Source organism: Rutidosis leptorrhynchoides, chromosome 11 (assembly GCF_046630445.1).
Source record: "Rutidosis leptorrhynchoides isolate AG116_Rl617_1_P2 chromosome 11, CSIRO_AGI_Rlap_v1, whole genome shotgun sequence".
NCBI lineage: Eukaryota > Viridiplantae > Streptophyta > Magnoliopsida > Asterales > Asteraceae > Rutidosis > Rutidosis leptorrhynchoides.
The window spans coordinates 72,635,988-72,652,214 of record NC_092343.1 but is presented as its reverse complement, the minus strand read 5'-3'; the positions used below and the strand labels follow the sequence as shown (position 1 = coordinate 72,652,214).

The 16,227-nt window shown below is 34.5% G+C and overlaps 1 protein-coding gene across 1 annotated transcript; it reads left to right on the top strand.

The window, feature by feature from the left end:
• Positions 1–14,688: 14,688 nt before the first annotated feature.
• LOC139874681 (uncharacterized mitochondrial protein AtMg00810-like) lies at positions 14,689–15,111 on the top strand. Its single transcript, XM_071862090.1, has one exon. It carries the CDS (start codon positions 14,689–14,691, stop codon positions 15,109–15,111), a length of 423 nt encoding a protein of 140 aa, XP_071718191.1.
• The last annotated feature ends 1,116 nt before the right edge of the window (positions 15,112–16,227 follow it).

Genomic DNA, 16,227 nt, shown 5'->3' with positions numbered 1-16,227 from the left:
ACTTTAATGCTTATATAATTTGTACCCTTTGTATAATCATCTTAATAATACACGCAAACCAACGTGTACGCTTCTCAAATAGCATACGTCCGTTAAAAGGCTAGCGCTCTAGCTCGGACGGGGATGTCAAGCCCTATGGATCCATATACTACTACTCGCGCCCACCAGTTCTTATAACTGGCAGTTACTAGTTACCAAAGCTAAGGGATTTTCGGTTCAAACTCAGTGTAGAATTTAGTCTGTACTTGTATCCATTGCGTTTAAAATAAAGTGCATGTATTCTCAGCCCAAAAATATAGATTGCAAAAGCAATTAAAAAGGGAGCAAATGAAACTCACAGTTAAATATTGATATACAATATTGTAGGAAAGCACGTAGACGCATCGGAGATGATAAACACGAGGTTTGCTTCACAAAAATACCCCCGAACATTACCCATAACCTCCTTGGTAATAACCCATATTTTCCTTAGCTCTAGCTCGCTCGGAAACTTGTTTTGAAAGTGACACGCTCAAGACCTCGTCGTAGTATTTTATGTATAATATTAATACTACTAATAATAATAATAAGATTAATAATAATATTAATCTTAATAATAATAATAATAATAATAATAATAATAATAATAATAATAATAATAATAATAATAATAATAATAATAATAATATAAATACGGAGTAATATATGTGTAAAAAAAATGGAAGAATTCGACTGAATTTATAGAGGTTGCCTGCCCAGCCTTCCCATGCGATCGCATGGGTCTGAGGCACAATGGCCATGCGATCGCATGGCCTCTTTTTCCAGCTCACAATCGTTTTGTATTTTAGTTTGTCGACATATTTAAATATAATATATATTATATTTAATTTATATAATTATTTATATATTATATTATATTTACGTGCATAGTTAACTTGTAACTTTTGTTCCGATAAGTCGTACGTTGTTACTTGACTTATGTCCCGGTTCCGGTTTCTCGAATGTCCTATCGTACGCTGAGAAAACTTGCATTTTACATTTCGTGACTCGTACCTTTGTTAAAATATAGCCTTAAATTATTCCTAAACTATACCACTCAAAGTATATCTTAAACTTTCGAGTATTTTGGTCATTTACTTCTATAAATCATCGTCTCACTATTTGTTAAAATACATTTTTAAAGTAGTGTTTTACTGTAGCAAAGTTACTGTAGCAAAGTCAATTTTCACTGTAGCAATTCACTGTAGCAAGGTCAATTTTTACTGTAGCAAATAGTGATTTTCGAAAACACTGTAGCATTTTGGGTACTGTAGCAATTTGAAAATACTTTATCAAATTAGTGTTTTACTGGTTCATCTTAAACGTTTTAGTTAACTTATCTAAATATCAATCAAATCAATAATCGAATGTTACTATCGTTTACTAAATAACTTGAAATCATATATATTTAATTAGATATATAAACCAATAAGTTTAATGTACGGTATTATGCAATTAAAACTTTGTTACGTTTTCAAGTTATAGTATATATATGTATCTATTTACATATAATTGTTCGCGAATCGTTGAGAAAATCGAAGGGTATTTGAATAGTTCAAAAATTTTGAGATTCAGTTTTACAGACTTTGTTTATCGTGTCGAAATTATTAATCCTTTAAAGATTAAGTTTAAATTTAGTCGCAAATTTTCGGGTCATTACAGTACCTACCCGTTAAAGAAATTTCGTCCCGAAATTTGGTGAAGGAAAGTTTAATAACGTAGATCAGGATATTCTTGTATCAAAGAATATGATATAGTTTAAATTCTCATCATGAATTCGTTTGTTCATAAAATCCTCATTAAAAGGATATAATAGAATGAAATGTTTTGTATACCTTAAATTAGTCGAGTTTCGTTTATGAATAGCGTGAGTTAAATAAATAACAAGTTTTTCACCTATGTGTAAATATGGATAAAACAATTCGATTACACGGATAGTATGAGTGAAGTTATCACAAAATAGTGAAATGAGGTAATTAAAGCTTCGTCTTATCGTTTGACGTAGTCAGAGTTGATTTCCGGAATTTAGGGAATAGAAAATCTTCATAATCTAAATAAGATTTTATTCTTCGGAATTTGCGGAAATTAGGATTTTCTTTGATTAAATGTGTAATCTGCCTCGATTGCTATGTCTGATATTTCGCTATAAATTGACCTCTTCCGTCTCATTATTTTCACCATCCCTACTTTCTTCCCCAATTAATACATTCAAAAGATTGTGAAAATGCTCAATCCAGTTCTGGTTCTTGACCTAATATTGACGTTTGCCACAATCATCCTTCTTTTCCAGCTCCCACCAGAAGAATCTGTTTATTTCTATTATGCTCTAGGGATTGTTGTATTTATCATTCTCCCGTGTCTTTATCTTGCTATTCGCATAGACATACATGGTTTATGATCTTTCTTGTTTGCTGTGATGTATACTCCTATTCATATTCCGAAGTTCCAGGTTTTTGTTTTCTCTTCCCGACCTCAAGTCAAGCGAATAATGGTCCAGAATTCGTAGGTATGGAGTTTTGGATGAACATAGTTAATGTTCTGAGAAGGTAATCGTAATAGCACGATCTTGATTTGTCAAATTACCAGAATATTCGGAAAAGACCGAATCATCAAGAAAAATATTTTCTTGATATGTTTAGAGTTTAAATAGAATAAAAGAGTTATGTAACATGGTTCATGATGAGGGTGTGATATGTGAACCTTTATCAAGTTCCATTAGAAACTCAGCATGACTTACTGTAATATAATCACGTTGATCAAGTGTCATTATATTATACTAATTCATGCTTCAGTTCCCAACACTACTTCAAAACATTCAAATTTTAAACTTGAAGGTTTCAGAATTTAGAAACTAAAATAGTTTCTTTTATGATGTAATACAGATAGCGCGAAGAGATGAATGATTTTAGATAAGAATACTTATGAAAATATCTTCAGAAATATCGAGGATATTTATAATAAAAGATACGATGATATCTTAGAATTTCTAATATCGAAGAATGATGAAGAAGATTTGTTCGTAACGGATTTTGAGTTAGTAGCAAGGTATTCGTTAATGACTTCAGCCGATACTGAATCATTTGTATTCTTTGAAGGCAGGTTTAGTCTTTGTGATTTATCCACAGCCCTCCTTCATACTTTGCTCAATCCGTTTTCCAGTTTCAAACCTTCTTTTTTTCTCAGCTTTACCACCATACTATTCTTTATCATCAAACTTTTGACTGTTAAGGTCATTTACAGTTTTTGCTGCTTCATCAGCATTGTTCCAATTTCAGAGAACTAGTTTCATAGTTTGGGGTGTTTTTCGGAAACTTCACATTCGAAGTATGTAATTCGAGGAGGTAGACGTTATATGTACACATATAACTGTTGGCGTAGACGTGCTGCAAGATTTCAAAATACTGATTGCAAATTCCCGATAGTTGGAACGGCAACTATTGTTACAAGACGTGGATGAGTACATGATAGGGTTTCAATGTATATATAGTGATTTTCGGAGAGATTCAAATAGCAGAGTGACGGAGTCGCTGGTACATTTACTGCTAATATGGTGGAACATAAAAGGTTCCCCAGTAACAAAAAGGTATATGCCAAAGTTATAAGTCTGAAAGGTCGTCGTTGACTAGTTGAATGGGTGATAATACTGGATACTTTTAAAAAGGAATTGCAAGGTTATTTTTAGTAATAATAATGCCGAAGGATTTATCACAGATACATGTGTCTTATCGAGTTTGTTAGGATACATTAGTGAGTCTGAACTTCGACCGTGTTTTCTTTAAAAACGATTGCTTAACACTTTTATTGGAAACTATATATTATTAACATGTAAATATTATGTGATACATTAACCTCTTAATGTGTTTGATATTGTGTGATAGATGTCTACCACTAGTACAAATCCCATCGAATCACTTAATAATAATGAAGAGTCGAATATAATTTGGGAAGATTCAAAAATTCCCGAAGAGGAACCGGAAGAAGAGGAACCGGAAGAAGAGGAACTAGAAGAGGAGGAACCGGAAGAGGAGGAACCGAAAGAAGAAGAGGTTCCGGAGGAAGAAATATTGATACCTACAGTAAATCGATTAAATAAAAGAAAATCATCAATCAACGAACCAAAGTTAAAAATGGTCAATGGTGTTTCCGCCGAGGAAGCAAAATATTGGGAAGATTACCAATTTTTCGATGAATCGGATCCCGATGAGGATTCCGATGATGTTATAGAAATTACCTCGACCCAATTTAATATGGCAAAAGAAAATAATAAGGGAAAAGGTATAAAAATAGAGAAACCTGATTCCAACCCCGATGAACTTTATATGTATCGGCAACGTCCGTATTTCCTAAATTGTAACAATAACCCGGAAACCTCTAAACCACCAGGTTTTTCTAAACCATTGTGGAATACGACGGCTCGTATTAGAGGAGCACCATATATCTCTAGAAAATTAGGAAAACGAACAAAGTCCGAAGAAGAAGAAACCAGTTATTCAGATTAGAGGGTTGTAATCATGTTGTGTATTATATGTATTGTAGTGTGCTTGTACTTTTATGTTCCATGTAAAAATTGCTTGTATTGTTTGTTAATTATCTTTTACGAATCTAATTCTTGTCTATTTTACAGTATAAAAACAAAATGGAAGTTAAGGGTAGACAACCGAATATTTTAGAAGACCTACCATAGGATATGATTGAGGAAATCTTGTCTAGAGTCGGTCAGAATTCATCAGCACATTTAGTTATGGCGAAATTAACTTGTCAAACATTTGAAAGACTTTCCAGAAATGCCTTAGTTTATAAAAGGCTTTCCTTTGATAGGTGGGGTATATCACATTGGGGAGACCGTAAGTTACGCCGTGTTTTCTTTAAAGCGTTAAATGCGGGGAACCCAAATGCAATTTTACGCTACGGGTTAAGAACCTATTTTGACTCAACATATCCCAACATAGGATTTCGTGAGTTAGAAAGAGCTTCTAACATGCAACATAAAGAAGCATGTTATACTTAAGGGTTAGTGATGTTCGCTTCTTACCAAAGTGAGAAAAAGAACGTCGGATTACAACTTTTAAATAAAATTTTCCCATAAGTGACGGATTCAGTAGTTGGGGTGAGAAACAAGGTTTTTAGATTATTGCGAGGCTGTTGGACATTACGAAACCCTCGTCCTTTTGACGACATTACAACATGTTGCCTAGCCAATGGTCATAACGGTTACTTTCCACAAGACCAAGGATGGGAAGTCGTCTTAGTAAAACCTGAATGCATGACTTGTTTCTGGACTTATGAATTACGTGTCTTTATTTCTTTTGCTGAACGACTTGCGTGTTAACTAGAATTGCCTTTATAGCTGCCGAGTAGCAAAGTTATTATGTGCTATATTTCATCCTATATGTATAATAGTGGTATTGTAAGTTTGTAAAATATTGTATAAAGGTTTGAACGCGAAATATTATTGTAATAAGTTTTTCATATAGAAGCTAGTAGTTGAGTTGTATAGTAGCTAGTAAGCAAGAACTTAACGGGTAGGTACTACCCGAATTAAAACTATAAAATGCTAATATGAAGAAAAAGCTTTTATAAATAAGTTCATATAATGCTACGAGATACTATTGACTACTCTAAAATTCTAAATGATTAACTCAATTCTTTTGGCTATTTTTGAAGGAAATGGCCCCGGCGACTCGTCAGAATTTGAACATGAGCGAGGAAGACTTCCGTGTTTTCCTTGCAGCAAACATAGCCGCAGTACAGGCTGCGATGCGAAATAACAATAACTCTGGATCTAGCAGTGGAACTAATTCCACAAGAAATCGTGTAGGATGCTCCTACAAAGAATTCACTGCCTGCAAACCTTTGGAATTTGATGGAACTGAAGGACCAATTGGATTGAAACGGTGGACCGAGAAAGTCGAATCGGTGTTTGCCATAAGTAAGTGTACTGAAGAGGACAACGTTAAGTACGCTACGCATACCTTCATAGGTACTGCGTTAACGTGGTGGAACACCTATCTTGAACAGGTAGGACAAAATGCTGCTTACGCACTACCATGGTCGGCATTCAAGCAATTGATGAACGAGCAGTACCGTCCTAGAAACGAAGTCAATAAGCTCAAGGTAGAGCTTAGAGAGTTACGAACACAAGGGTTTGACATTACCACATATGAACGACGATTCACAGAGTTGTGCCTATTATGTCCAGGAACGTTCGAAGATGAAGAAGAGAAGATCGACGCGTTTATAAAAGGGTTACCAGTAAGGATTCAAGAAGATGTGAGTTCACACGAGCCCGCTTCCATACAAAAGGCAAGTCGAATGGCTCATAAACTCATAAATTAGATTGAGGGAAGAATTAAAGAGCAGACGGCTGAAGAAGCCAACACGAAACAACTCAAGAGAAAGTGGGAAGAAACCAGTGACAAGGGTCACCAATACAACAACAACAACAATTACAACCACAACCGCAACAACAATCGCAACAATAACCGCAATCCCAACAATAACTACAACAAACGTCCCAACAACAACAACAACTACAACAACCGTTCCAACAACAATAATAATCCCAACAACAACCTCAATAACAACAACGGCAACAAAAATCAAAAATGCCAAAGGTGTGAAGAGTACCACCAGAATGGGTTCTGCACGACATTTTGCACCAAGTGTAAAAGAACTTGCCATGGTGCAAAAAAGTGTGAGGTCTACGAACCAAAGTTTAATAGAACTAAAGGGACAAATAGTGGTGAAATAAGTAATGCCGCCTTTGTTTGTTATGGATGTGGAAAACCGGGCCACATTAGAAGTAATTGCCCGAATCAGGGCAATATTAATGGGTAGGGCTGCGGAAGAGTTTTCAATATTAATACGGCAGAAGCGCAGGAAGACCCGGAGCTTGTTACGGGTACGTTTCTTATTAATAATAAATCTGCTTATGTTTTATTTGATTCGGGTGCGGATAGAAGCTATATGAGTAGAGATTTTTGTGCTAAGTTAAGTTGCCCATTGACGCCTTTGGATAGTAAATTTTTACTCGAATTAGCAAACGGTAAATTAATTTCAGCAGATAATATATGTCGGAATAGAGAAATTAAACTGGGGGATGAAATGTTTAAAACTGATTTAATACCAGTCGAGTTAGGGAGTTTTGATGTAATAATTGGTATGGACTGGTTGAAAAACGTGAGAGCAGAGGTCGTTTGTTACAAAAATGCGATTCGCATTATGCGTGAAAAGGGAAAACCTTTAATGGTGTACGGAGAAAAGAACAACGCGAAATTAAATCTTATTAGTAGTTTGAAGGTACAAAAACTAATAAGAAAAGGTTGTTACGTCATTCTAGCACACATCGAGGAAGTTAAACCTGAAGAAAAGAACATCAGTGATGTTTCCGTCGCAAAAGAATTTCCCGATGTATTTCCGAAAGAATTACCGGGATTACCCCCACATCGATCCGTTGAATTTCAAATAGACCTTGTACCAGGAGCTGCACCAATAGCTCGTGCTCCATACAGACTCACACCCAGCGAAATGAAAGAATTACAAAGTCAGTTACAGGAACTTTTAGAGCGTGCTTTCATTCGACCAAGTACATCACCATGGGGAGCTCCTGTTCTATTTGTCAAGAAGAAAGATGGTACATTCAGGTTGTGTATCGACTACGAGAGTTAAACAAACTTACCATCAAGAACCGTTACCCATTACTGAGAATCGACGACTTATTTGATCAACTACAAGGCTCGTCGGTGTATTCGAAGATTGATTTACGTTCTGGGTATCAAATGCGGGTGAAGGAGGATGATATTCTAAAGACTACTTTTAGGATGTGTTACGGTCATTACGAGTTTATGGTTATGCCGTTTAGGTTGACTAACGCACCAGCTGTGTTCATGGACCTCATGAATCGAGTGTGTGGACCATACCTTGACAAGTTTGTCATTGTTTTCATCGATGACATACTTATTTACTCAAAGAATGACCAAGAGCATGAAGAACATTTGAGAAAAGTGATAGAGTTGTTAAGAAAAGAAAAAATGTACGCTAAGTTTTCAAAGTGTGCATTTTGGATGGAAGAAGTTCAATTCCTCGGTCATATAGTGAACAAAGAAGGTATTCAAGTGGATCTAGTAAAGATTGAAACCGTTGAAAAGTGGAAAACCCCAAAAACTCCGAAACACATACGCCAATTTTTAGGGCTAGCTGGTTATTACAGGAGATTCATCCAAGATTTTTCCAAAATAGCAAAACCCTTGACTGCGTTAACGCATAAAGGGAGGAAATTTGAATGGAAGGATGAACAAGAAAAAGCGTTTCAATTGTTGAAGAAAAAGTTAACTACGGCACCTATATTGTCATTACCTGAAGGGAATGATGATTTTGTGATATATTGTGATGCCTCAAAGCAAGGTCTCGGTTGTGTATTAATGCAACGAACGAAAGTAATTGCTTATGCGTCTAGACAATTAAAGATTCACGAGCAGAATTATACGACGCATGATTTGGAATTAGGCGCGATTGTTTTTGCATTAAAGACTTAGAGACACTACTTATATGGGGTCAAAAGTATTATATATACCGACCACAAAAGTCTTCAACACATATTTAATCAGAAAGAACTGAACATGAGGCAGCGCAGATGGATTGAATTGTTGAATGATTACGACTTTGAGATTCGTTACCACCCGGGGAAGGCAAATGTGGTAGCCGACGCCTTGAGCAGAAAGGACAGAGAACCTATTCGAGTAAAAGCTATGAATATAATGATTCACACTAACCTTACTACTCAAATAAAGGAGGCGCAACAAGGAGTTTTAAAAGAGGGAAACTTAAGGGATGAAATACCTAAAGGATCGAAGAAGCATCTTAATATTCGGGAAGACGGAACCCGGTATAGGGCAGAAAGAATTTGGGTACCAAAATTTGGAGATATGAGAGAAATGGTACTTAGAGAAGCTCATAAAACCAGATACTCAATACATCCTGGAACGGAAAACATGTACAAGGATTTTAAGAAATATTTTTGGTGGCCAGGTATGAAAGCCGATGTTGCTAAATATGTAGGAGAATGTTTGAAGTGTTCTAAGGTTAAAGCTAAGCATCAGAAACCATCAGGTCTACTTCAACAACCCGAAATCCCGGAATGGAAATGGGAAAACATTACCATGGATTTCATCACTAAATTGCCAAGGACTGCAAGTGATTTTGATACTATTTGGGTAATAGTTGATCGTCTCACCAAATCAGCACACTTCCTGCCAATAAGAGAAGATGACAAGATAGAAAAGTTAGCTCGACTGTATTTGAAGGAAGTCGTCTCCAGACATGGAATACCAATCTCTATTATCTCTGATAGAGATGGCAGATTTATTTCAAGATTCTGGCAGACATTACAGCAAGCATTAGGAACTCGTCTAGACATGAGTACTGCCTATCATCCACAAACTGATGGGCAGAGCGAAAGGACGATACAAACGCTTGAAGACATGCTACGAGCATGTGTTATTGATTTCGGAAACAGTTGGGATCGACATCTACCGTTAGCAGAATTTTCCTACAACAACAGCTACCATTCAAGCATTGAGATGGCGCTGTTTGAAGCACTTTATGGTAGAAAGTGCAGGTCTCCGATTTGTTGGAGTGAAGTGGGGGATAGACAGATTACGGGTCCAGAGATAATACAAGAAACTACCGAGAAGATCATCCAAATTCAACAACGGTTGAAAACCGCCCAAAGTCGACAAAAGAGTTACGCCGACATTAAAAGAAAAGATATAGAATTTGAAATTGGAGAGATGGTCATGCTTAAGGTTGCACCTTGGAAAGGTGTTGTTCGATTTGGTAAACGAGGAAAATTAAATCCAAGGTATATTGGACCATTCAAGATTATTGATCGTGTCGGACCAGTAGCTTACCGACTTGAGTTACCTCAACAACTTGCAGCTGTACATAACACTTTCCACGTCTCGAATTTGAAGAAATATTTTACTAAAGAAGATCTCACTATTCCGTTAGATGAAATCCAAATCAACGAAAAACTTCAATTCATCGAAGAACCCGTCAAAATAATGGATCGTGAGGTTAAAAGACTTAAGCAAAACAAAATACCAATTGTTAAGGTTCGATGGAATGCTCATAGAGGACCCGAGTTCACCTGTGAATGAGAAGATCAGATGAAGAAGAAATACCCGCACTTATTTCCAGAAGATACGTCAACACCTCCAACTGCTTAAAATTTTGGGATGAAATTTATTTAACGGGTAGGTACTGTAGTGACCCGAACTTTTCCATGTTTTTATATATTAAATGAAATTGTTATTTACATGTTTAAATGTTTCCAACATGTTAAGCAATCAAACTTGTTAACACTTGATTAATTGAAATAGGTTTCATATAGACAATTGACCACCCAAGTTGACCGGTGATTCACGAACGTTAAAACTTGTAAAAACTATATGATATATATATATATATATATATATATATATATATATATATATATATATATATATATATATATATATATATATATATATATATATATATATATATATATATATATATATATATAGTTAACATGTTATTATGATAGGTATGTATCTCATTAAGTATTTTAACAATGAGTTATATACATAAAAATGAGACTATTGAATTAAGAAACTCGAAAACGATATATATAACGATTATCGTTATAACAACGTCTTACTAAGTACATATGAATCATATTAAGATATTGATACACTTTGTTAAACATGTTAAATGATAAGTAAATATATCATTAAGTGTATTAACAATGAACTACATATGTAAAAACAAGACTACTAACTTAAGGATTTCGAAACGAGACATATATGTAACGATTATCGTTGTAACAACATTTAACTGTATATATACCATACTAAGATATATTAATATATCATAATATAATGATAATGTAATAATTTAACATCTCTTTAGATATAATAAACAATGGGTTAACAACATTTAACAAGATCTTTAACCTAAAGGTTTCAAAACAACATTTACATGTAACGACTAACGATGATTTAACGACTCAGTTAAAATGTATATACATGTAGTATTTTAATATGTATTCATACACTTTTGAAAGACTTCAATACAATTATCAAAATACTTCTACTTAACAAAAATGCTTACAATTACATCCTCGTTCAGTTTCATCAACAATTCTACTCGTATGCACCCGTATTCGTACTCGTACAATACACAGCTTTTAGATGTATGTACTATTGGTATATACACTCCAATGATCAGCTCTTAGCAGACCATGTGATTCACCTAACACATGTGGGAACCATCATTTGGCAACTAGCATGAAATATCTCATAAAATTACAAAAATATTAGTAATCATTCATGACTTATTTACAAGTAAACAAAATTACACATCCTTTATATCTAATCCATATACTAACTACCAAAAACACCTACAAACACTTTAATTCTTCAATTTTATTCATCTAATTGATCTCTCTCAAGTTCTATCTTCAAGTTCTAAGTGTTCTTCATAAATTCTATAAGTCCTAGTTTCATAAAATCAAGAATACTTCCAAATTTGCTAGCTTACTTCCAATCTTGTAAAGTGATCATCCAACCTCAAGAAATCTTTCTTATTTACAGTAAGATATCTTTCTAATACAAGGTAATACTCATATTCAAACTTTTATTCAATTTCTATAACTATAACAATCTTATTTCGAGTGAAAATCTTACTTGAACTTGTTTTCGTGTCATGATTCTGCTTCAAGAACTTTCAAGCCATCCAAGGATCCTTTGAAGCTAGATCTATTTTTCTCATTTCCAGTAGGTTTACCTACTAAAATTAAGGTAGTAATGATGTTCATAACATCATTCGATTCATACATATAAAACTATCTTATTCGAAGATTTAAACTTGTAATCACTAGAACATAGTTTAGTTAATTCTAAACTTGTTCGCAAATAAAGTTAATCCTTCTAACTTGACTTTTAAAATCAACTAGACACATGTTCTATATCTATATGATATGCTAACTTAATGATTTAAAACTGGAAAACACGAAAAACACCGTAAAACCGGATATACGCCGTCGTAGTAACACCGCGGGCTGTTTTGGGTTAGTTAATTAAAAACTATGATAAACTTTGATTTAAAAGTTGTTCTTCTGGGAAAATGATTTTTCTTATGAACATGAAACTATATCCAAAAATCATGGTTAAACTCAAAGTGAAAGTATGTTTTCCAAAATGGTTATCTAGACGTCGTTCTTTCGACTGAAATGACTACCTTTACAAAAACGACTTGTAACCTGTATTTCCGACTATAAACTTATACTTTTTCTATTTATATTCATAAACTTAAGTTCAATATGAAACCATAGCAACTTGAAACACTCAAAACGGATTTAAAACGAAGAAGTTATGGGTAAAACAAGATTGGATATTTTTGCTTGTTGTAGCTACGTGAAAATTGGTAATAAATCTATATTAATCATATCCTAGCTAACTAATATTGTATTATACATGTATTCTAATATATTATGTAATCTTGGGATACCATAGACACGTATGCAAATGTTTTGACATATCATATCGACCCATCTATATATATTATTTGGAACAACCATAGACACTCTATATGCAGTAATGTTGGAGTTAGCTATACAGGGTTGAGGTTGATTCCAACAATATATATACTTTGAGTTGTGATCTACCCTGAGATGTGTATACAATGGGTCGTGGATTGATTCAAGATAATATATATCGATTTATTTCTGTACATCTAATTGTGGACAACTAGTTGTAGGTTACTAACGAGGACAGCTGACTTAATAAACTTAAAACATTAAAACGTATTAAAAATGTTGTAAATATATTTTGAACATACTTTGATATATATGTACATATTTGTTATTGGTTCGTGAATCGACCAGTGGCCAAGTCTTACTTTCTGACGAAGTAAAAAATCTGTGAAAGTGAGTTATAGTCCCACTTTTAAAAATCTAATATTTTGAGATGAGAATACATGAAATTTTATAAATGTTTTACGAAATAGACACAAGTAAATGAAACTACATTATATGGGTGAATGATCGAAGCCGAATATGCCCCTTTTTAGCTTGGTAGCCTAAGAATTTAGGAACAGACCCCCAAATTGACGCGAATTCTAAAGATAGATCTATCGGGCCCAACAAGCCCCATTCTGGAATTTGGAATGCTTTAGTACTTCGATTTTATCATGTCCGATGGGTGTCCCGGAATGATGGGGATATTCTATATGCATCTTGTTAATGTCGGTTACCAGGTGTTCACCATATGAATGATTTTTATCTCTATGTAAGGGATGTATATTGAAATATGAAATCTTGTGGTCTATTACTATGATTTGATAATATATAGGTTAAACCTATAACTCACCAACATTTTTGTTGACGTTTTAAGCATGTTTATTCTCAGGTGATTATTAAGAGCTTCCGCTGTTGCATACTAAAATAAGGACAAGATTTGGAGTACATGCTTGTATGATATTATGTAAAAACTGCATTCAAGAAACTTATTTTTTATGTAATATATTCTTATTGTAAACCATTATGTAATGATCGTGTGTAAACGGTATATTTTAGATTATCATTATTTGATAATCTACGTAATGCTTTTTAAACCTTTATCGATAAATTAAAGGTTATGGTTGTTTTAAAAATGAATGCAGTCTTTGAAAAACGTCTCATATAGAGGTCAAAACCTCGCGACGAAATCAATTAATATGGAACGTTTATAATCAATATGAACGGGACATTTCAAAGAAAATAGAGATTACAAATTTATGTTTCATAGTATTGATACTCAAGAAGAAAGTGAGAATGATGGTGGTTCTCAAACTTAAGAAGAGGCACCTAGTGAAGAAGTACCAACTCAAGTTAGAAGGTCAACAAGAGATAAGAGACAACCAAAACATCTAAGTGACTATGAGGTGAACACAGTCACAACTTGTTTCTTTTCAGGTGGCTTAACCGAAGAACCAACATGTTATGAAGAAGCTAAAGATTCTCCAGATTGGAGAAAAGCAATGTAAGAGGAGATTGATGCATTGGAAAAGAATGAAACTTGGGAGCTTCTCAAGAAACCGAAAGCATGTAAACCGGTTACTTGCAAATGGGTCTACCGTTTGAAGAAGAACTCGGATGGAACCATTAATAGGTCCAAGGCTCGGTTGGTGGCTCGTGGCTTTTGTCAAAGTTATGGGCTTGATTATGAGGAAACTTTTAGTCCCGTGGCTAAAATGGTAACGGTGAGAACAATAATCTCACTAGCGGCTTACAAAGGGTGGAAATTGTGGCAACTTGATGTGAAGAATGCTTTTCTCTATGGAGAGCTTGATCGTGAGGTGTTCATGGAACAACCTATTGGGTTCATTTCAAATCAATTTTCAGAATATGTGTGCCGGTTGAAGAAAGCTCTTTATGGCTTGAAACAAGCTCCGAGAGCTTGGTATGGTAAGGTTGCACAATACCTTGTCTTTTGTGGTTTTAAGATTTCTGATGCGGATTCTAGTTTGTTTGTAAAGAAAGAATCAGGTTTCCATGTTTTGGTGTTATTATATGTTGATGACATGATTATCACCGGAGGAAACGAGTAAAAAATCTCTCGTTTACGTGATGATCTTTCGGTTCGTTTTGAAATGAAGAATCTGGGGGAGATTGGATGTTTTCTTGGCTTGGAAGTTGATAAATTAGAAAACGGGTATTTTATCTCTCAAAGGGATTATGCAAGAAGTCTCTTGGAAAGTTTCAACATGGGGGAGTCAAAGCCTATGACTACTCCAATGGAACCAAACCTCAAAATGAAGAAAGATCAAGGAAAAGAGCTCAAGGATGTGAAGTTGTTCCGACAAATGGTTGGAAGTTTGATTTATCTAACTATCACAAGGCCGGGAATTGCTTACTCGGTTGGCATTGTTTCACAATTTATGCAATGTCCAACTAATGTTCATCTTGATGCAGCAAAAAGGATCCTTCGTTATGTGAAAGGATCAATAGGTCTTGGCTTGTGGTATAATAAGTGTGATAATGTTTTGTTAAATGGTTTCGTGGATGCAGATTAGATGGGAGACGCAAATGATCTCCATTCAACTTCGGGTTACTGTTTTAACATAGGTTCCGCGGTTATTTCATGGTGTAGCAAGAAGCAAGATGTTGTTGCTTTGTCTAGCACGGAAGTGGAATACATAGCTGCAACAATGGCGGCTCAAGAATGTACTTGGTTAAGAAGGTTGATTGGTGACATACTTGAAAAAGTAGATTATGTTGTCAAACTGAGATGTGACAACGAAAGTGCAATCAAGCTTGCTTCGAATCCAGTTTTTCATGCTCGTACTAAGCATATTGAAATGAGATATCATTTTATTCGTGAAAAGGTTCTAAGCGGGGAGATCGAGCTAGCAAATGTAAGGACGAATGATCAAGTAGCCGATATCTTTACTAAAGCTCTAATGAAGGCCAAGTTCATAGAATTTAGAGAGGCGTTAGGGATTGTTGATCGGGAGTTTGCACCAAGGGGGAGTGTTAAAATATTGATGCCAACTCAAAGTGTCCATCTTGATTCATTTGTTTTTAATTAATTTGGTATTTTGCTTTATTGTTGGCAGCTTTATTGTTGGCACACTTTTGCCCATGTTGAGTGATTCATTTCCACATGTATGATAGGTGTAAAGTAGCTTTACTAGTGTGGCTTAATTGGTGTGTTAATCATTATGTTTGTGATTTGTGATGTATTTAAGCAAGTGTAGGTCGTAAACATTTCATCAATCAATACACAATCAGTTTGCATATCCTTGTTCATTCTTAGTTTACTTAAACTTCTATTACTAGCAAGTCTTTAAATTTGTTTTAGTACTTTTATTTAAAAATACCATCACTCGTATTGAGGAAAATAATTTGTCTAATGTTTGACGAATTAGTTGAAATGAGCGGAGTGATAGCTCGCACGTTGCTGCGAGAAAGATTTCGCTCTATACCTTAAACATTGTTTTAGTAATTCATAATTAAGATGCACACGTCGATGATTGGAGACGATTAATCACGTAATAATTATTTTTAAGCTAAAATTTATTTGTGTAGGATATGAATATATGATTAATGATGTTGTTAATCTATAAAAAAGAGTGAAAATAGAATCACTTATAAATACATCGTATAGATCATCACCCAACATAATACTC